The sequence below is a fragment of the Hakea prostrata genome, chromosome 9, assembly GCF_041222555.1.
Source record: "Hakea prostrata isolate BN-2017 chromosome 9, UWA_Hpros_2, whole genome shotgun sequence".
NCBI classification, from domain to species: domain Eukaryota; kingdom Viridiplantae; phylum Streptophyta; class Magnoliopsida; order Proteales; family Proteaceae; genus Hakea; species Hakea prostrata.
Window position 1 is genome coordinate 59,564,864 of NC_142608.1, and position 23,184 is coordinate 59,588,047.

The 23,184-nt window shown below is 37.3% G+C and overlaps 1 protein-coding gene across 2 annotated transcripts; it reads right to left on the reverse strand.

The window, feature by feature from the left end:
* Positions 1 to 674: 674 nt before the first annotated feature.
* LOC149005854 (ARM repeat superfamily protein) lies at positions 675 to 22,595 on the reverse strand. 2 transcript variants are annotated; one of them, XM_089167725.1, is made up of 28 exons: positions 22,282 to 22,595; positions 22,089 to 22,181; positions 21,824 to 21,999; positions 21,066 to 21,339; positions 20,924 to 20,991; positions 20,775 to 20,844; positions 20,331 to 20,687; positions 19,897 to 19,976; positions 19,704 to 19,755; positions 18,293 to 18,446; positions 18,062 to 18,149; positions 13,839 to 13,941; positions 13,671 to 13,761; positions 12,272 to 12,369; positions 8,699 to 8,896; positions 8,179 to 8,430; positions 6,862 to 6,957; positions 6,672 to 6,766; positions 6,508 to 6,571; positions 6,344 to 6,434; positions 6,188 to 6,261; positions 4,901 to 5,173; positions 4,733 to 4,806; positions 4,048 to 4,154; positions 2,508 to 2,626; positions 2,341 to 2,418; positions 1,114 to 1,370; positions 675 to 971 (listed from the first exon to the last, which is right to left on the reverse strand). In XM_089167725.1, exons 1-27 carry the CDS (start codon positions 22,444 to 22,446, stop codon positions 1,143 to 1,145), a joined length of 3,618 nt encoding a protein of 1,205 aa, XP_089023851.1. In that variant the 5' UTR covers positions 22,447 to 22,595; the 3' UTR covers positions 675 to 971; positions 1,114 to 1,142. The 2 variants fall into 2 exon arrangements, with proteins under 2 accessions (XP_089023851.1, XP_089023850.1); XM_089167724.1 differs by having other exon boundaries at positions 675 to 1,370.
* Positions 22,596 to 23,184: the final 589 nt, after the last annotated feature.

The window sequence follows — 23,184 nt, forward strand, 5'->3', positions numbered from 1 at the left end:
TTACCATGCAATTCTTGTGAAGGAAGTGCAAACAAATTCGAGAAGTGAACCCCTTAGCAAAGTGTTTTTTGGTAATAACTCCTTAGCAAAGTTCAAAATCTGTATTGTCTCGATATGTCGACCGAAATTTCCGCAAAACATAATATATCATTGTATCTTATATGCCTAATCTAGGCCCAAGATTGAGCTCCATTAGACACATAACATTATACCGATTAAATATTTTAATAACTTTTAAGTAATCTTTTAAATTTAATTTTTGATATGCAATCTAATTTTAATATTATTTTTTTACTAAACCCAAATGCAAAATGATGCCTCGTGCGAACAAAACCAGATCAAATATTTTTACTAATTTAAACATGTATATATATACAAGAAAACATTGAAATTTTTATTTAAATGCAATGATAAATAAATTTTTACCCAAAGCAATAATGAATTTTAAGAAGTAGTTCAATTACAATTTGCAAATTGTAACTCACAATTACAACCTCCTGAAATTATAAAAGAGTCAATTTATACATTTTTAAAAGATAATTCAATGCCAAATGTGTCCAATGCTACAGATATTTGTCAATACCATCGGATGTCATAAGACTCATAACTATTTTTAAGTCCACTTAAACAATAATCCTTCCTGCCAATGCACCCATTAAATTGGGGGAGGGGGGAGGGGGGGGGGGTGGGGGAAGGAAATCCACATACATTGCTGTTTACATAATTTACATGGGTAGGAATCAAAGTCATCTACCTCCAGCAGAAAATATATAAGTTGTCCGGACATGATGCACAGTACAGCTCCATAGCTGAAATTAAATAGTACAAAAAATCAAGAAGTCATTTGATTTTGGCCATATCTTAAAACCATGGGCACCTACTTAACCAACTGCTTTCTCAATTTGTTATAACGCAGGAATCAGCATCACCATAATGATCAAGTATTGTGTAATCTTGTTTTGTGTCCACACCTGAAACTTGGTTCCCAGCAAGCAAAATTAGGGATGTAGGATAAGCCTTGCCATACAGGCATTTCAGTGAGAAATGAACTACCGAAACTCGAAAGAAAAAGATATGACAAATGTGTGCTGGACAGTGACAGAACACTTGCACCACAATCAGTAGTCATTTGAACTGCGTTGCTAAGACGAGGCATGCGTGCAGTTCATCAGATTCTCAAACTTCTGAGCAATTCCTTGGCAATGGTTGTCCTCATAAACTTCATGCAGTGATCTTATTGCTGCAAGTATCATATCTTTCTTTGGCAAGGATCCCTCATTCTCAGAAGTAGAAACTTCAACCACCTCTTGATTGGTATTCTCCAGCGACGAGCACAGTGAAATGAGCCACTCTTCCAGAAAAGAGGCTTTCTAAGGAGGGCAAAAAGACAATGACCAGATATTCAGTAAATTCCAACTACAGAGAATCATGGCATATGGAAGTCAAAATTAGAAATGAATAACATAAAATTCATGACCATGGAGTATTCATAATTTGTCATGTCAGTTGTTATTTTGTTTGCTCACTGGTTATTTAACATTCTGCTAAATAGGTTCGGTTGCATTTCCAGCAAAGCTCAACCCTGCCACATCAGCTGCAGACTAATCCTAACTCGAAGACCTGACATTTTATTTCGACTTTATTTGTAGCAAATGAGAAAAACCAAGATGCTTGTCAACTCTAAAGGACCTACCTAGTTGCTTAGAGTAAACTGAAAGAATAATTTGTGAACATATAAATTAAATATTCTGGAGAAAAAGAGGGAGGCTGCATTGAAGCATTTCAACACTCTGGAATCAAGTGAGGGAAACAATAAACAATTCTTTTGGCTGACATTCACAAGCTCTTTGGGACTAAGTGGCCAAGGGTTTGAGTCCGGAAAAAACCTCTCCGCAAAAGCAGGAGTAACACTACATACATTACATTTCTCCCCAGACACTGCAGCGGAGGGAGGGAGCCTCGTGGGCTGGGTGCACTCCTTCACAAGCTCTTTGGTGTTTCTTGGTTTTACCACTTTGCTAACTGAGATAGAGAGAGAATCGCCAATTACATATGAATTTATGATACTAACCTTAAGCTTAAATATGAATCAAAGTTTACTCACAACTAGACAAGAAAATCCAAACGAGTCTTCCAGACTCCAGATTCCAAAAATGTATTTCAAGATGACCAGAAAAGAATGTACTTTCAGGCAACATCTTGCTGGCCAAAGAACCAAAGCAGACAATGCCCACCTTGACAACTTTCGGCAATTAAACTGGCTATGCCTACAGTTTGACATCCAATATTAGAGTATCACATAGAGCTTTAAAATTCCAAATGCAAATATAGAATACTTACTTTGACAAGGAAGTCTTTAAGAGATTGATGGCAGAAGCAAGAAACAAGTCCAATAACATGCAAGGTGGTTGAGGCTATCTGTAGAAGAAGATAAAGCTGGACACTAAGTTAAAATTTAGTTGAATCAGACATTATTGGTGTTCATATCTTGCTTCAAGGAACCTGACCTGCTTCTCAAGTGCAGCTTTGTATTTGAAACTTGACGGTGTCGAAACCAAATTTGAACCTAGGCCCTCAAGTATATGCACGAGACCTTGAACAACATCAGTAAATGATGTCCCATAATCTGTAGAATGCAAAACAATGAGTGGGAAAAAAGAAGAAAAAGCCATTATGATAGCTTTTCAAGGAAAACTGAATCATGATTCAGGATATCAAAACTGAGCTTGTAATGCATATGGAATTCAAGAAACTACATGATTTCGGCCAGGTCAATCAAAGAAACATTCTCAACATGCAAATAGTGGAAGGCACAAATGGCAGTAATTTCACAAATCAAGTGCAGCCAAGTCATAGGGATGCATATCTTGCTCTACATAGGCCTGTCCCAGCAATCAGATAGCCGAGACGCCCCTCCATTTGTTCCAACTCCCATGAATCTGTCAACTATGGTCGGAATTCATGTGTTCACTTTATGCATAGTTATCTTGCCTAATTGATATTTACCAGCTATCCTTTCTTTTGTGTTTATTTTGTTATTGTACAATGGATACTCAATTATGTCCCACAACTATGTTCTGAATTCATGTGATCATTTCCAAATATAGGGCCCGCAATTCATGTGAATCACTCCTTTTGTGATAAGGAGGAAAACCAACTCAACGAAAATGTATTTAGTTATCAATAATATTAAACAAATTTAATTCACTGAAATATGACAACTTATTCAAATATTAAACATTAACATAATTTGGATAAAGTGCAGTTTACAGAATCAGGGTAATGGATCGGTTTTTCAGGTTGACTGCACTCAAAGAATCAAGATAACCCAACAGTTTTTTTTTAGACAGATTCAGTTGTCAGAATCAGGATAACCAAACAGCCTTTTATTACTCATATGCTCCCACAGAACCTGATTCTACAGATACATGATCCGCCAGATACATGATTCAGAACCCAATTCTACAGAACTGCAGAAACAAACGCATCCTAAAGTTTAAAAGGAGGAACCTTCAACTCTCCCAAATCCTCAGTCTTTGCCTTCTCCATTCAAACTCAGTAAAGACCCACCCTTCCCATTCAAACATATTAACTATGAGATCCTAACACCAAATCAAGGACTAGTAGCAGCCAGCACTAGACCATTTTCTCTCTGCAACTCAACAGAAATTCAAATTTTCTGACAAATAGAAATAGAAGCTATAGTTTCTAATTCACATGCTCAAAGACTTAGAGCACAGCATGAGTGGTTGAAAGGTCAAAGTTACAGACATGCAAACTTCTTGATAATGGCCATTGGAGTTGACACCTGATGCATGTTTATCATCAAAATAGGCTCATTTATGACGAATAAGTTTAAGGTTGGCTTTTATACATGCTGGGGCTTTGATGCCAAAGGTTTTTAATGTGATAGTTCCCTTTTAAGGACTCAAAAGTACAGATAACAGGATTACATACGGGATTACGGAACACATACAGTCCACAAAGCAAACACCATATAATAAAATAGTGACATCAGGAAACAAGAACCAAACATCGCAATCTTACCCAATCTAGATGCTGGCACAGCCAATGCTGCAGCAGCATGTATCCTGATTTTAAAATTAGAAGAATCACGAAGAAGAAGTAGAAGAATACTGAAAACAGAAGGAGCCCTGCCATCAAAAATTAAGATATAAATTAGTTACAAAAATTAATCACATATTGACCTTAACAGAGAAAGACAGGCATTTCATGTATGCACTTGTTTTAAGAATGCTACATGAAGATGAATGTAGTTGTCATGATGTCTAGGTGATCCAAGACATTATAAAGTGACGTGCTGGCAGCCTGGCACCATTTTAACCTCATTCAATCAAGGAGAGGGGAGAAAGCAATTTATCAGGCAGTAGGTGGTGACTGCAATTTATAAATATATGTATTATACAAGTGAAAATTTCTGCTTCCAGCTTAATTCTATTATCTTGAACAGTCCTCAATTTTTTTTATCCTTGAGCATATATCAGCCATTGGATTGTTCAAATTTCCCAAAATGCATACTCACAATTCCTAACAGATTTTGCTTAACTTAGATCTCATGGTCTCTCTCTTAACCTAATTATCAGTACAACGCCATCAAAGATATTCTATTTGCACTGGACAGATCAAAAACAGACACAAACAAATGAAAATTCCACTTTGAATAGTGTTCCAACTTCCAACCACACAAGTAGATAAGTCAGATTCTACTCACCAGACCATATCCTGCAGCCTCAATGTCTCATTAAGAAATAGATTGCTTAAAGCATGACAAACATTCCACTGTACCTATTTAACATGTCACAATGCCAAAATAAGATCCAAGAAACAAATATCTAAAGAGAAGTTAACATTGCAATGCAGCATGAGAAAGAAAAAATACCTTCACATTTCCAGTTGTTACACAAGAAAGAAATGCCTGCACCATTTTTTCCAGCCACAAGGAATTTCTCAGAGGAGTTGTCTTAATGATGCTTCTTGAAGTATGTGGACCTTGACTAGATTCAGAATCATTGTTTGTTGGCAACAACCCAATGCCATGTTTTTTCAGAGATACACCCATATGATCAACTGAGTCACCATGAATACTAGACACACCTTTAAATTGGACGAATCTAGAAAGATTCCCTAGAGCCCTCACAGCATTTGACTTGACCTAATAATTTCATTGAACAAATAAGAGTTTATAAGCTATACCCTGACTTAATAATTTTTCCATGAAATAGAGATATCATTGACTTTGTGATGATTTACAAAGAGAAGAGAAGTAATATGCAAAATAAGAAGTAAAGTAACCAAACAATACAACGCAGAACACAAAAAAACCAACCACAGTAAATAATGAAATTCAAAAACTACTTCTTTAGATTTTCGTTTCATTAATGCCTAAGGATGAGGCCAAATGTCATTCCTATTTCTTAAAATGGTATATTCTCAATATATTCTTCATAATTATACTTAATATAAAAAGACTAACTCGGTGCCCAAAGGCTTCCGCATAGCCAGAGTCTAGAGGGGGGACAATTTTCTTATGCAGTCTTGCTGCAGCAGTTTTTGCTGAGAGGCTTGTTCAATACCTTGACCTCAGGTGAAAACTGTGGTCCACCACGCACTGTACCAAGGCCCACCCTTTCATGGACACAATTATGGGAAGGTAGAGGGAGAGTGAGAGAGTCTTGGTGCAATACCGAAGGTTGCCCCATAGTGACCATGTGGTTACAAGTTTGAGTCTATAACCTCCTCTCGACAGAAGCAAGGGCAAGGTTCCGCCCATTATGACACACTCCTCATAGTGACCAAGTGGTTACAAGCAAGGTCTTCCCCAGTCTAGCTCGGCCTATTGGGCTTGTTTTAATTTGGTTTTCTCCTACTGTAAAGCTTGGTGTCATTTGTTGAGTCTCGGTAATTTTTGTGATTTTGGCTGCTTTGCCCTTAGTTCATTTGTATTCTTTCCCTCCCCCTCTCTCCTTTGGTTAATGAATTTTTTACTTTTCTGAGGAGAAAAAAACTGAGGGGACTACATATAATTTCCCTTTTTTTCTGAGGGGAGGGGGATCTCTTCCCCTCCCACCTGCACATTTAAAATTAAACTTTGCTGCTAAAAATGAAAAGAAAAAGGAATAACATGAGCTAACACAAGTATATTCCAGCAGTTAAAAGTCCTCTTTACCTTGTCACCATCTTTTGTCAACCTCAAAGCACACTCAGCCAATAGTTCTAGTGAGGGGGAATTAATCTTTGAATCTACACTACAAAGCAGAGAAGAATTACAAAATATATATCAGAGGATGCTAACTATGCACAATTTAAATGGTCCTAAACCCACCAGAAGCATGCCCCTCCAAGTTTGAATCATTTGCCCTATGACGAAGAGAATCACAAATGTTGGCCAAAGCCCAAGAGGCTGTTATTCGTACCTGAAGCAATAACTAGTCAGAAGAAAACCTTCAATATTCTACAACTAAGTTCTTCCCAAGTTCAGAAACTCACCGATACCATGGGATCATGTGTATTAAACTCAGTAGCATGTATAAACTTCTTGAGGATATCAGGCCTACATAATTGGAAATTATTCATAGATTATCTAACCGAATTTTTTTAAGTGGAAAAGCATGGCAAAACTTCCTGAGATCACACAAGGACAACAGTATTACCTGTATGAGATTTGTGGAAAACATGCCATGACACCAATGGCACGACAAGCAACTGATCTGACTGAAGCAACCTCATCGTTCAAGGCTGCACTGATCTACAACCATTTTGTAGGAATCAAAAGCATATACTCCTTCTATCCAGTACAATAAAACCAATAAAAGAATAAATGAATGTTTTATCATGACTTACAGAAGAGGAAAGAACATATTCCTGCTTCTCCTTTGCAAGCGAGAAGAAAACAGAGGATGTTATACCTGCAAAACAAGTAACTGACGCAGCTCTTACCTGCCAATAAAAAGCGAACCCTCATAAATGAAAAAGAATTGCTAGTCTAGCAATTCACAAGCAATAAGCCAATAACACAGTTCTGACTATTACTTCAACTGAGAAAACACTTCAAAAGGATTTTTGGGTCCCAGAAAACAGGATGCAAGTGAATGACATTTATGCCTGCTATGGAAGAAATGCTAAGCAACAGGATGTCATTGATGGAGAAAAAGAACAAACCAAATTGATCTGATCAAACTACCACAAGAAATTTGGAGAATATTTAAAAACTTGCATGAGTTAGTGTAGCCAAATCAAATTAACACAGAGAAAATTGACATGACTTTTCATGTCTGTACCATTCCTATCACAACTTAGAATTATATTTTGATTCAATCCCATTTATTTAGCAAAGGGGGTCTATCATATATCTAGGAAGTTGATAATGACATACATGAGTATGTATGCTTCCTGATGGCTTGAGCATTTGGGATAAGCAATTGTGACATGAATATGTCTCTCTGTCTGTGAAACTGGATATTAGTTGTACAATGCTCTGTGCCCTTTCTAAATCCTAACAACTAGAGTTTTTGGGATAAGCAGATGTAACAAAGAGAATTTGCATTCAGAAACTTTTGTAATGAATTCATGAACGACCTATGCTGGAAATTGCAACACAAAAAAATCCTAGGAAACCAAACAAACCCAGGAAAATTCAAAAGACAAAAAGAATAATGATTGGTTGTTAAAGCAACGCCATTGACGCGATACTCTCCCTTCCTATTTACAGTCTAGGTAAATGGACATTTTACCCTTACCCATAGTGAAGATAAAGAAACCCTAACATTAGACCATGGTGTCACATGGGCTTGAAACATTCTTACAGGCTACTAAAATCAGAGATCAACTCCACAAACACATAATCCAGAAGGATGTGGAAAATATTTTCTCAAAAAGAACTAAAATGGAAAGTAAAATCACACTCATGCCTTAATAAAAATAAAAATAAAAAGAAGAATTTTTTGCTGGATTTGAAAGAATAGGTCCGTATTCTCAAAATTCAAAAGCAAACTGTTAAGAGGGAAAAAAGAAAAAAAAAAGATAATGACAAAATACCATTCTTCATATTTGATAATTAGTTAAATAGGAAATTAACCAAAAGATGTCATGTAAGAGGCTGGTGGATTAACGAAATATGGTAAAAATGTAACAGTATATGTAATGTAACAAGTTGCCAACCATTGGGGAATTGTGGAACAGAATTAGTGGTAGATGCTTTTCAATTGCCTCACTCCATTGCCTGCTTCCAGAGGGATATCCTGTTTGGTCACCCCCTGAGACTTCAGGACCATTGACTTCATGTGATGGAGCCGATGAAATTCGTTTCATCCTCATGATATCAGACGTAAATGGTGTATCAAGTAATTTATCATCTAAAAGGTCCTCAGTTCCTTTAAATCCAGATATTGCACGAAGACATTCATCCAAAACCTGAACAATAATTTAGATTTTAAAGTTAACTAGGATAGAATATGCTTGTAATGAAAATACAGAATATGTAACCAAAATGAGAATTGCATGCATAAATTCAGAACAATTGACAAAGGAGGAACTTTTTCAGTGAATCATATGATTTACATCACATAAAGTCAGCATAGAATATACAGCCCAGCATAACTATGCAATCACAAGTTCACAACGACAACAGTCTAGCAATATAACTTAAATGACACCATATATCACAAGCAAGCAATTTCACCTTGATAGCAGCTGTAATAAACTTCTCTCCACTTGATCCTGTAGAGTTTCCAAAATCTCCCTTTAGTGACCGTGTGGAAACTTCAGGATTAGGAGCTTCAAGGATAGCCGGTCTCAACAACCCCTCAATAATACTAGAGACTTGTTCCCAATAAAAAGTCATGATGTTTGGATAGTTATGTGATACAGCCCTAAGGACCTGCAACAAAGTAAATATGAGACAAAATGCATGATGATAATTTTCAAAACACTCTGAAATCAGAATAGAAGGATGACGGGGAAGCATGAAAGGCAGTAGTTTAGCAGTAATAAACAAATGCATTCTCACTCAGAATAGAATGCTAAAATAGCAAATTTACCAAGGAAAAAGAACCATATGTTGCCATCCCCTATCCAAATACTGGACCAAATCTTATGGAGTCACACAAACAATCACAACTTAAAGAAAGAGCATAGAAGAGAATTCAAGTTACAACGGCTCAATGAGTATATTAACTTAAGCCTCTTAAGTCTTAAAATAATTAATGTCTTAGTGAAGGAGACAAACACAGAGGGAGAAAACACAGAAAAACACCAACCAAAAACAAAAACCCAAAAGGATAATTATTATTTTACATTACGGTCCCTTTAGTGAAGGCTAAAGTCGGGTTGGGTCTCAGTAGTGGCTTAAATTACGTCTAGGTCCAGAGTCAACTAACACTAGTATGGGTGTCAACTTAATTCATGAAATTCCCAAAATACCTTGTATTACATTAATGAAAATAAAATTACTAAAATACCCCCATATTCTATTCTCAAAAACCATATAGATGGGTGAAGGGGGATTCCTTCAACCTGCCGGAAATCACCTCCCACTCCCCAACCAGCGGAAACCACCCACACACCTTTAAGGAAGGTAAAAAAACACGCTGATAAAACCCTAATTATTAATCCTTCCCTTAGAAACCATGTTTATGGACTACTGCCGGAAAGGTTAGCTCTTTCGTAGAACCCATTTGGGAGAGAATGCAGCCACGTGTTTCGTTGGGTGGTCAATGTTTCAGCTTTGACGAACTGTTCTTAACTTCTAAATGGTCTGAAGTCTGGAGTAATATTCGTTGATTTGAATTGGGTTCTTCCCCCCCCCCCCCCCAACAGACTTTCAGCACTATTTTGCTGCGTCCAGAGGTAGCAGAGATGTTGCAGATATGGAGGGTTACTCTTTGCAAGAAAACAGATATGAGAGGAGAATGACTTCCTTTGATTCTTAGCTTCTTTCACACAGATTCCTTGCTGGGTTTAAACCTTACAAAAATGGACAAGAGTGTGGTAATGGAAAATGAAGTTATGCTCTTGGAAGCAGCTTTTGTTGACAGCAGAAAGCAGTAGCAGAGAAGAGCTTTGAATATTTGAAAGCTGAGACAAAACTTACAGCAGGAATAAAGAAAGATTAGGAGAAGAAAAAGAAGATGCCAACAATTTGGTTTTTGCTGATGAAAAAGAGGAGAATTGTAATAAGCAACAGATGGGTAAACAAGATAATTCTTGCATTAAATAGGGAAGAGGGTTTAGGGTTGAATCAGCAGTTTTTTCTTCTTTTTCTTTTTTCCTTTTTTTTTTTTTTTTTTTGGGGGGGGGGGTGGTTTTAGGCAATAGGGCGATGGGAGGTGATTTTCGGCAAGGTGAAGGAAAAAAGATGGGTGAAGGGGGGGAATTCCTTCACACACATATATAGGTTTTGAGGATAGGGTATGGGGGTATATTAGTAATTTCAATTCCATCAATGTAATACAAGGGTATTTTGGTCATTCATGAGTTAACACCATAGTTGTCAAGGCGACGCCTTGGCGTCCTGGCGGTAATAGAGGGCCTGAGGCAATGGTCGCCTCGAGCTATGAGGCATCTCTGAGTTGTCGCCTCCGACGCAATATACCCCTAGGCGACCGCTTTTGTGGGTTTTTAAAAATCATAATTTATTTTATTCCAAATCAAAGGCCAAAAACGAATTGAAAAGTAGATTCCAATCGGAAAGAATCTAATGGGTGAATGGTTATATAAGTGTTACATATGATCATTTGTAACATTAAATCATTTTACAAAAAAAAAATTAAAAAAAGAGAGAGATTTCACTCGACTGAGTCGAGTGAAATCCATTCGAGAATCGAGATCGAGCCCTAAGTCCCTAACCTTCGTCGCCTTCTCTGAGTTCTCTCTGCCTCTCCCTCTGCTACTCTCTTCATCTCCGACAATCAGTGACACTGGCGACAGCCAGCGTCATCACCGGCGGCAGCCAGCGACAACACCTTTGGACTCAGTTTTTGTTTTTCATCAACCAAAATTCCACCATAGCAGTTGCAGGCTTGCAGCGGCCAACCTCCAGCAGCACAACGTGCAACTCTCTTTCTTCTTCTTTCTTCTGCTTTTTTTCCCCCCTAAATCCGTTTTGTTCACCATGCGACTCACTGTTGCGGTTGCAGGCTTGTAGCAACCAAGTTGCAGCGGCTTCCGGTAACTTTGGACACCATCTCAGGCAACGGTATGTAGCCGGAATGCTTTTTTTTTTTTTCTGCGTTGTAGCAATGTACATACTTATATGTCGTCGGTAACTTTGTTCACCATCTCTGTGACTTGCAAATTGCACCTGATTGCATACTCTGAACGCTGATGTATCTGCGTTTTTTTTTTTATTTGTAACGATTTTTCTTCATTGAATTTGTTCCATCTCTATTTCATCTACCTGATTGTATCATTGCAATGATTCTTCTCTTATCTGGTGTACGTGTGTCTCTATTTTTCTTTTGTTGTTTGGTTTTTTCTGATAGTTCAGCAACTTGGTACTTCAGGTCCAGCCGATGAATTCTTTGCTTGCATAAGCTTCAGGGAGGTTTTTGTAGGTTTCTCTTAGATTTAAACGGTCCCTTTACAATTTTTGGATGTGAACTTGTGTTCGATCAACAATTATTTAGTTACATTTTATTGTATCTTGGTTCTTGCTAATGATAGTATGATACATTGATACTTGGAATTTATTTAGGACCTACTATGTGTGGTTTGTAGTATCTTGGATGACTTGAGGTAGGCTAAATGGTTAATATTAGTTTTTTCATTATATAAGATAGGTTTACAATGAATTAGTGTATGAGATATACACTAAAAAGTAAAAATTTCACTTAAAACGCCTCGACCGCCTCAAAAGCACCTCGGAGGGCGCCTCGTCGACTCATCGCCTCAACTAGCTAAAACCGCCTCGCATCGCCTAGTCGTCGTGACAACTTTGGTTAACACCCATGTAACGGTGTTAGTTGGCTTTGGACTCAAAAGGTATTTAAGCCACTAAAGGGAACCAACCCAATTTTAGCCTAAAATTATCAAAAAAAAAAAAACTAATTTTTAATGTAAAATATGACACTCATACGTCATTCAATTGCTTCACGTAATCCACCTTGCACTGATTTTGTCATACCAGTGTTTCAAAATTGACCCATTAAGCATAATAATAAGCATAAATATAAAGAAAAAGAAGAAGTCTGATTTTAACAAAGAAGAAATTCAACCAGCAAACTTCAAATGCATCTATGCTTTGCAACAAAATTACCTGGAGAGCCTCAAAGCTTATTGTTGGAGTCGCAACACATTCAGAGAACCTAAGTAAAACCAAAAGAATGCCATTATCCCCAGACGTCTCAACAAAACCTGAAAAGTGGATGAAGTAAAAAGTTATTGAGGTAAAGAAGAAAGAACCAAATCATTTTTACACAAGAAACTATGTAAGCAAAATGTTAAAAGTTGTAAAAATCTCAAAATAATTACCAATTTGTTTTTGTGTTTTATCCTTTTTTAAGGAATAACAATTCCTATTGGTACATAAACAAAAAACATAGCAAACTCTATGCACATGATGAACATCGAAAATGAACAAAGATCCACTGCAGCAAAAACTCAAAGGGTTTATTTCTTTTCAAGATTTTTCATATACTTTATGCTTGAGAGACTAATGATCATGGTTAATAAGTATTCAACGAGATGTAGTATTAGATTTTCTAGAGCACAATATGGCCCTTGAAGTCACAGGACAAATGGCAGATGCATAGGAAATGTATTACCAAAACCAATGTGAACAAGGTATGGAGCAAGAGCATGTCAAATTGGGAAAGCTCCATATATTTGAACCTTGGAGAGCCTTAATAGCACATAATCATTCATTCTTTTTTTTGCTTTGACCTATTTCTTGGAGAGAGGAGGAAAGAGAAAAAATTACGAGTGGTAACCATGAGGTTCAGAACAAGAGAAGGAGAAAAGAAATGGCACTTGGATACTTCTTGCTTTGGAACCATGAGGCCATTGACTTATACTCCAGAACTCCAGCTAACCGAACTTGGGTTACCCTTTAATTCATCTCTGTTGTCAGTTGTCATGGGGATGTGAACCAAGATCTAGGTATTAATAATAGATGGATGCAAACCCCAAACCTAAGGTTCACTCTCAGGTTCTTAATCAAGTGGAGCAGCAGTAAATGTATTCCTTGGGGTTGTAAGGATAGGGCTGAAAAGGGTGGTTCTAGGGTTAGGAATGAGGTAGGGCTAGGTTTGGCTATGGCTGGAAATTAGGGTTAACAGAATTTCAATCCTGAACCTTGTTGTAGTTTTCAATTCAGAATTGGATCTTCAAGTTTAGGGTTTTAAAACTTAGGGCTTGATATGATATGGGGTTTCTAGGGGATGGGTAGGGCTAGGATTTAGGTTTGATAAGATTTAGGGTTTTGGAGTTTGAAACATAAATCAAAGGAGACATATTATTTACCAATGACGTTCAATAGGAGATAAGTCCTTCCTTTTCTTGCATCTACACACAGTTTCTTTTAGTCCATGTGTGGCAATTTATATGCAAATGCTACCGTAACTGTACATTTTCTCTTAAATTTTAATTAAAAGAAATTCTCTGCAACAAACCCCCCCCCCCCCCCCCCAAAAAAAAAAAAAAAAAAAAAGACAAACCTGTTGAGTTTTCCTTCTGAAGCATCTCTTTGACCAGAGGAGATGGAGGTGAGGTAGACAATGCAGCCCCCAAGCAACTAAGAGCAATGGCCTGTCAAAAGAGCTCCACGTATGATATGGATACCACAGATAACTATAGAGCAGAAATGAAAGCAAAGCAGGACTAACCAGGAGAGCAGACTGATCAGCCTTAATTTGGAACTCATCTAAAATCCTCATTCTGAGAGATGAGATAACAGTCGGCAACAACTCACTAGGCATCCGATGATACCTATATAGTGATCATAACCCCAAAAAATGACTAAAGACATACTGAGAAAGGAAATAGTGAGACATAATTTAAAGGGTACAATGGTAGCAACACTATGAATTGAGATGATGCAGATATTTTGTTACATCTGTTGGGCCGTTAGTACAAACCACTTTAACAGACTGTTAGATGGAGATAAAGGGGTGGAAAAGATAGAAAGGTGGGACCCACTGGTGGTAGGGTGGGGGGAAAAAAGAAAGGATTTTATGAAAAAGGTAAAATTGTAGGTCCCATACCAAATAAATAATATTTTTTTATTCCCCTTCCTTTCCCACAAAGTGCCACCTAAAAGTGTGGGACTTTACAAGAGATGGGGTGGAAAAGTTGTTTTGCCACATAAGCAAACAATACCCTTAAATCATGGAGGGTTGTCTCTCCATTTCCAACCCTAGCTAAACAAACAAACAAACTTAGATTTTGGTATTTAGTAGAAAAGCTTACCCTTTCCCACCCACTTTATTCCATCAAACAAATGGTCTATAACAAGCATTGATGAGAGTAGGAATTATACAGGGTTTACTTTAAAAGTGGTAAGTCGGCATTATAGTTAGGAACAGAATTTATTTTGACTATGGTCCATAATCCATTGCGTCGAAATGGGCATAGGTTTGATTCAGGAAACAGACTATCCAAAGTCCAGCTAAGGCTGCACACATTATGACCAGAGTTATCAAGGTGGCAAGGTGAACATGGCATTGGAGGGTCCAAAAAGAAAGGTGACACCAAGAAGGGAAACCAACAAGGCAGCAAGGCCCCCAAGAAGCTTCAACGCCTAAAGGCTTGATAAAAATGATTTGGAATGCCATCTACTTTGATGTTTCCTCTTGATTGTTAGCATTTCCCCACCCCCCCCTGTGATGATACCCCAAGGAACAGATTCATTGTTGTCTCCTGGGGTCTTAGCTCATCCTTTCGGTCTTCCTCTTAAAGACCTTGTATTTCCTTTTCCCTGTTTTTAATATAATTATTTATTCATCCAAAAAAAAACAACAACAACAATGATTATGACCATCCCCAGAACCTGAAGAGGTGGGAGCCTCGTGCACTGATAACAGCCTTTTACTAGTAGTAGCTAGTTTGGTTACTGGGTTTATCTGATTTATTTTCATATTAGGACTTAGGAGTCAGACTTTGGATTACTATAAACATATGCCATCGGCCATTCAGGCACATGAATGATCAAATTTGTCAAACTTACTTGACCTAGTGGATTCAGTAGCTGTTGTTTTAGATTCAATAACGTAATGTCAGAGCACATGAGGTATTCAAGGCATGTGCCTATTGTATTGTAACTTTCGTAATACATCATTCTTTTTTTTTTTAACCTCATGTAGCTATCATATATTAGCACAGGGGGACAAGAATGTAATTTCCTTTCTTGTTAAGTGAGCAATATATGTTGAAGTGGATTCTCTTTGTACTTTTGTAGACTATGGATGATTCCTAGCTTGAGGTGCCTTCTATTTATCAGTTCAAGCCAGAATTTGTAACCCCATTATATGTGGTTACTGTTTATCATATTTTTAGCTCCAGTTTCTGTTCCTATTAGAATTCTGGTTGCTGAAATTAATTAGTGGTTATATTCTTCCATATTATGAGATCAGTTTTACAACCCCATGCATCTGGTCAAGATTCAGCTTACCTAATTTATGTCAAAGTCTATTCATTTTCAATTCTGATTTGCCTAGCTGAAACTGAAGGCGTTACCACTAACTCCCAATTGAATCTCTCACTTAATTCTATTTTAATTCCTTAAAATACTTTATCATTTTGCAGCTTTTTTAGTTACCTACCTATTAAACTGACCCTTCTGTTAAAGTTTCACACCATCTTCCCCTACTTCAAGTATGATTTTTCTCAGGTTTCCCTTCTTCCCCCTTATCCTTTTTATCCTTCTTTCTCCTTTATAATGTCCCCCATTAATGTCACTTTTATGATTTAAACATTTGTAATCAGCTTATTGAGGGGGAAAAAAGAGGCTTGAGCTTTGTACGTTTGCAGACCCCCCCCTCTTCTTTTCTTCTTCTTCTTCTTGAGTGCCTTTCTCCATCTTCCCCTGCTTCAAGGCTAATTCTTCTCAGGTTTCACCTTCTTCCCTCTATCTTCTTTCTCCTCTATCTGTCCTCCATTAGTATCATTATTAATTTAAACCAAATAAATAACCTGCTTTTGTACTTGGCCTAGACACTCTTCCTATGGACCCATAGAATAGGCCCATGACCACATAAACATGTGAAACAATGGCCCAACACCCATATCTATCAACCCTTGGTTGATTTCAAAGGAAAGCAGGCCAATTCGGTGCCAGACCTGCATCACAAGGTCAAGGAGTCAAGTCATATTTCCAACACCCACAAGAATCACTTGTTCAAGGCTGCAATAGAAAGAGGGGCAATTTTGCCACAAAGAAAATTGAAGAGGGACAACAATTGCAACTTCTTGACCCTCAAAACCTCTACCTCTAATGAGAATGGAGCCTTGTCGAAGACATAATCTCAAGACCCAAAAAGAAGGGACCAGTCATGTTCATCAGCAAACTCCATGGTAAAGAAATGGAGAACCCTCAGGCATTCAAACTCAGCAGCTCTAATTAGGTTGCAGTGGATAAATCAGGACAGCACCAAGGAAGGGAATAACCCCAAAATCTAAATAGGTACTGCAATTTCTCAAATCATCAACTATGAGGTTCAGTAGTCAGAGATACCAGGAATCGACCCTTGATCTGAATCAAACTAATCAAACTAATCAATTTCACCAATTCATATATGATTTACTAAATCATTTTCCTCTAGCTGTCAACATTAAAGGAATTTTATAAAAGAACGATAAAAGAAAGCTTTACTCGGAAGTACTCATTGAATTAGTGGAGAGTAACATGATCAACCACGTAAGGAAATTTGGTTGAAGAAACAATTTCGACAGGAAATGAAGCAGGCAGAGAAAACATAGATGAGTTAGACAATTCAATACTTGTCACCAAAACCAATTGAATTGCAAGAAATGCCGACGGAATTACAAGGGTGATAGGCAGTCTTCCATGACTCGCAAAGAAGAAAAAAAAGACGGTGTTAGATTTCTGAAGTGAAGCCTTGAATTCATTGGGATGTCAAGATCATCTAATTGAGTAACAAAGCAAAAATAAAAGGAAGAAGGAATTCAGAAAAAATGGGTCCCCTTAACCTACTACTATAACTATTTACACCTAGGTAATTAAGGTTTCCCATTAGATACTCTATTACACTAGTGATTACCAAACAGTTCTTATTTTTTATCCAAAATGGTTTTAAGAATATTTTTTTTAAATAGGTCATAAACAAAAAGATGACTGATATCACAAAGAGCCTTAGAAGTCTCTTGTTATTAATGAAAAGTCCCCCAGTCTTATGGGAAATCCACAATAGTTAGAAATTTATTTCCATCTGAGATTGTAGTCCCACCTCACCCCCAACCCGCTCCCCCCAATTCAGTTTCTTCTCTTCTCTCCATGGTCTCTTCTACTCCTGTCGCCTCATCTCTGTGACAAATGCTGGTGGCAAGATTCTTCTCTTTTCCCCTTCCTCTTTTCCTATTCAATTCTACCCTGAGATTGCATGTTCATCCTCTCGTCTTCTGAGATATTGCCGATAATGGAAGGGCTATTCCACTGTTGAGATTTCAGTGAACCATCACTGAAGAGTTTTATCCTGCTACCAATTTACAAAACTTATATTCTGTTAGTAGTACTTGTGGATACCAATCTGAAATTCTGCACTGATCTATGAGATTAGTTTCCACCTATCCTTGGGCTGGGGAACAGATTGGAATCTGATATTATTTAATAGGAACACAGGATCCCACCCAGCACTACTAGACACTAGGCGTAAATAATTTTTTTTTTTCTTTTCCTTCTTTTTCTTCTTTTTTTTTTTTTTTTTTTTTTTTTTTTTTTGGGGGGGGGGGGGGTGGTTTGTTGGGGGAGTAGGAGATGAATGCAAAACTGAATCAAATCGAGAAAAAACTGGAAATAGTTATTAAAAAAGAAAATAAGGGAACATAGGGGTGGGGGCAGGAATGCGGAGCTGTCACTAAGAAGGAAACATACGGAGTAGCTGAAATTAGAAGCTTCAAAATTTTGAAACTAGAAACCAGCAACCCACTATGACTTTCGTGCTGAATCAAGTAAAGGATACCTGCACCATGAATGAAGAGCAAAGACTGAAATGACCAGTTCACCCATACAAGATGATCGAAAATTGTAAGATTCCACATCTAAAAAGTGGGTATTAATTTGCATTGTGAGAATGACATATTAACACTATTATGAAATGTATACCAGTATGAAGTTGCATTATTATTTGACCAAGAGAGCTTGAAAATGCAGTAAATGATCCACATTTACTGGACTCTTTATATTCTGCTGCCTGCAAAAAATTTGATGAAGGCCCATCTAACATGGCAGCTAAAGTTGAAGCAGACGCAAGCCGTGCCTAACACCAGAAAGGTAGGATCTGTAAGAGAAGAAGTACCAGAATGACTAGGTCTGTAAGAAAAGAAGCACCAGAAGGACTAACATCAGTAATATTGCTAAATTAAAAGTAAGAAATGTCGTCAGATCCATCCGAGCAATAATAAATTCAATAAATGTGCCACTACCTACCGCATTACAAAGACGTATACCTCTCACCACCTAAAGATTGTGAAATGAATTAACAACTATGTTTTCGTTATCAAGGTAAAGTGTGCAACATCCACATAGCCCCTCCAGCATTTTATGCTAAACTAGCTCATGATGTAAGGGTGACTTTTCCAGTAAACCTGTATTTTTGTTGTAGTAACCCTACTAGACCCTAACCCGATGCTGTAATGTAGGACCCGAATCTGAAAGATCAAGCACTACTCTATGGTTCATCCGAGGGGACAGCAACGTACTGAACGTCAGATCCCTAAAAGATTATGGAGCGGACCCTATGGAGGTAGTTGTAGTGGAATTCTGAGGAGGAAAGGCCCTGACACAACGGGATTGGGAAGATGGATTGCATACTTCCAAGGATGCACATATAGAGAGAGGATCAGCTAATACCAAATACATAGATATTCTGCCAACTGCAGTATAACAAGGTTCACAGACAAATTAGGACAGGTTAGGGTTAAAATTGGAACTCAAATCCTTCTTAAGAAATGAAGTTTTTTAACTCTAAAAAAATGCAAAAAGAATCAAATCAATTGGATTTATATCAACCAAATTATGACCCAAACAGTACGTCAGGGTCAAACCCTACTGCTGTCAAAAGGGTGGCGATCAAGCAGATGGTCAACCAGGGGGCTCTACCAACCGGTCTCTCGGAATTATTTCATAAGGTGGTATTATTCAAATGGATTTACATACATTATCACAAACAAAAATTGTTTAAACTACATCGGAGGTGGTAATATGTGCAGCGGAAAGACAAAAATGTCAGAACTTTATGAGCCTCAGTCTTCCCAAAAATAGTTGGAAACCTAGAATATGGCTGAGTTTGATGGTATTCCTGTCTTCCCCTCCCCCCCCCCCCCCCCATAAAAAATAAAAAAATAAAAAGAAGAAAAAATCATAGGTGACAATTCCATTGCCAGTGAGAGAAATCAAAAGGCTGATAATGAAGCAGCATAATTGCATTTCTCTTCGCTAGAAACCAGGATTCTGCAAGGAGTAAAAAGAGGGAAACAAAATAAAAAACAAGACGACCAACAAAATACAAAGGTACCTTTAGAACTGGATCAAAAAGCAAGCATGTCATTAGGGTTCCCTCATATTTCCTGCAGAATGAACAGATTACATTAAAGAAACACAAGAAAAAGATCTTTGGCACAAAGCAACAGAAAAAACTAGCCAAATAAAAAAAAATGATAAAGCAGAAGCAAAGGAAAACATCACTAGCAACAGTCGGCATGTCTTACCTTGGTCGTAGCACATCACTGGTTGGCAAAAGCACTGCCCAATAAGTAGTGAACAATTTTGGATCGGCTTGACAAAGATCCTTCCAATTAGATGCAGCAGACAAATTAACTCAGATTCAAGTATTAACAATGACTTGTTACCCTCCAAAAACAAAATCAATTTCAATGTCGATTGTGCTATTAAATTAGAGCCTTACAATAAAACTATTGAGAAGGAAAGTGAATCTATTGTAAATTAAAAATTACCGCTGTACACATATTACAGAAATTAACTGCAAGGGGAAATTAACCAACATATAAGTACAATTTCAAGCTTATGCCAAGGTCCCAAGGGATGTATTATAAATTGGAATATCCGCAAGTAAAGTTCAGATTGCAGATATAAATTATCATAGATTCATAAGAGCCCAAAAACAAAAAAAAAACTAACCTACCTGAACACAAAGCATTGCAGCTATTCTAGCCTTAGAACAGCGAAAGTAGTCCGCTTCTTTTAAAGATACATCAGTATCACTGAGCTCTGAATCAGAAGATGTAAAATCAACTCCAGCAGACTCCTGATCTGATGAACTTTGAAAATTCCCGGCTCTCTGTGGCTGCATTTTAATGCTTTCCCTTTTCCGTAGGTGTGGGGGCCTATATGGACCACGTTCTATATTTCCAGAGACCGAAAACTTGGGCTTTAGTGTCTGAGAACTCAATTCCCTTTTCCTATAGGGACATACTGACAAAGATCTACTGGAGAGGCCAAATAGGAAGAACACTCGCAATGCTGCTACAATACTTGCCACCTGCAATATTAAGAACTCAGAAGTTCAAAACAATAGACGTATTAAGGAATTTTATTTTTTTATGCTAATAAAGAAGTACAAACTTACATGCTCTGAGAAAGAACCTTTTGGATCAGAAAGAACTAAATGCAAACAATGCAAAACAGAGGTATAAAACCTGCCAAAACAAAAGGAAAACCGAATCACATAAGGCTCCAGTTGGTCATTTATTGCCTTGCCTATGTAAAGAACAGTACCTATTCATTGTATGGTCTTCCACGCGTAAACCCTTAGATGTTAAGGCATCCATCACTTTTCTCAAAACCTAATTGACAAATAGATATCTAAGTCATTCCCCTTAATAATATCATTAAAGAAAGAAAAAAATGGTACACAAACCTCAATTGTTGATTGCCACATCTCAACTGGAACCAAAGATCCAACTCTCAAGAATGCTTCACTAATCATGGTGAATGCAACCGTCTGAGTTTCCCACAAATCACTGTATTTGGAGATTACTGTTCCAGTAGCAGCAGAAAACTGCTTATTGACACTTGAATAAGATGACCTAACCAACTCATCATGAGAGCATGTAACAATATGGAGGAGGAGTTTAACTAAAGCCGCAGTATCAGAAGGTAAACAGTGTCTTCCGTATCCATTGGTAAAATATCTGTGGAGAGTTTCAGTAATGACATTTAGAAGAACTGATAAGACTTCAGCAAAAACTAGAGACAGTCCATTTATAAGTAACAATCTTAGACAGGTAAACCAAAGCCAAAAATGATGAATGCATATCAAGGCAAACAGAAGGACCTTCAAAAATCATTTCTATAAGGAAGATTTAATCAATATACTATGCTTTTACAGTGCCAGAAAATAGACCTGACAGATTGTATTATATTTACTATCTTGCTTGAATTGGATAAGAAAAAGATTTAAAATTCATACTCCATAAAGCATAAATTTTCTTTGTATTTCCCTTTTACTTATAACTACAAGGAATTGATAATTCAAAGTTGCCAATTACTTTTAGCAAGATAACTACAAGTCATGACAAGCATGTAATAATCCTACAACACTGAATTATCCCTCAATAAGAAAGAAACAATTCGCACTTCCCATTGGCACAATCTATAAATATACGAAAATGTGACCTTAGTATCTCCAGAATCTCCATTATGTGTTTAAGACTAGCAGAACCCCCTGTGAAGTCCTTCCGTTTATCAGATTTGCCAAGGTAGGAGTCTACAACCTTTACAAGAAAGGTAATCATAGCTACCCAAGAAGACGAATTCATTTCCAGGCAAACATGGCGACTCAATTCGTGGATCTGCAGCAACATGTATCTCAGTTATACACTAACAAGCCCATTATGGAAAACGACCATGCAGCAGAGCAAAAGCATGAAGAAGCTAATACCAAGTGGGAAATCTCAAAAAAATTAGCGGTAGCATCTTCACCCTCTGAACTAGTCCCGACCAATTCCACCAGAAACATCACATCCGACGTAACCTGAGGCATTAAGCATCGCAATTTAACTACTTATCGAAAGTGAATTAACAGAAATGGAGAAATTGTGGTGTGATGGATAAAATTTAGATTTTTCTTTTACCTCGTGAGGAGGGAGTTCAGGAGAGGCAGTGATAAGAGTCTCGGATTGAGAGAAGATGAGGTGTTCCAGGAGGGTAGTGAGGGAAGTCCGAGGGGGAGAAGTTAGGGTTTCGTCTCTCAGCGTAAGGAAGGCTGTTCTCCATGATCGAACAGAAGATGGAGCCATAAACACTTTTGGCCTCAGAGCTAAGAGAAGTCATAAAGCGGAAGAGATTTGCTGTCACATATACATATCAGGGAGGATTTTCTTTCGGTAGAACACATCAGAGAGGATCAATAGCCGCATTGGTGATGGTAAAGACTGATTTTTTTTTTCAAATTTGAACGTTTATGGTTTGGGGATTTTTTTTTATTTTTTTTCATAAATTGACAATTTTATATATTAGAGATGGTACACAATACATGAAGATGAAACCTGACTTCTTCACTAAACAGATATAAATTTTGATGCGAAAATCCAAATTTTGGCATCACCATAACAAGGGTGGCATAAAAGTTTGGCTGAAAATGAAAAGCCTAATGCCAATCAAATGAATGAAAAATTATTTTTATAAAAAAAGAATTGAATGTTTATAGTGCAACATCTTGTGTTCCTTCACTTGAATTTGTGATCGACTCTTACCGATTGACAAGTCTCTCTATGATAAACATTTTCACTTTTTTTTCTTTTGGTTTATCGAGCACTTGATACACTTCAACCAAATTTAGGCAACTGACATTTTTACCTTTTCAAAATTCTTATAGTGCCAAAGCAAATAAATGGATAACCATTTAACTAGTTGATTAGCAATTATGGTTTGTAATGGTAGAGCATAAGATTATTTTTGTTAAAAATGCCCTCTTGACATTAACTTGCTTGTTGTTTAGATATTAATACTTCTAATTTTGTAGGCAATTTAGGTAC

Excerpts from the sequence above, each read along its gene's own strand:
- LOC149005854 (XM_089167725.1), bottom strand. The coding sequence starts at position 22,446 with ATGGCTCCATCTTCTGTTCGATCATGGAGAACAGCCTTCCTTACGCTG. Across the intron at positions 18,447-19,703 it reads TTTTTGATCCAGTTCTAAAG|GCACGGCTTGCGTCTGCTTC; the intron begins GTACCTTTGTAT and ends TTCTGGTGTTAG. Across the intron at positions 2,627-4,047 it reads TGTGCCAGCATCTAGATTGG|ATTATGGGACATCATTTACT; the intron begins GTAAGATTGCGA and ends TGCATTCTACAG.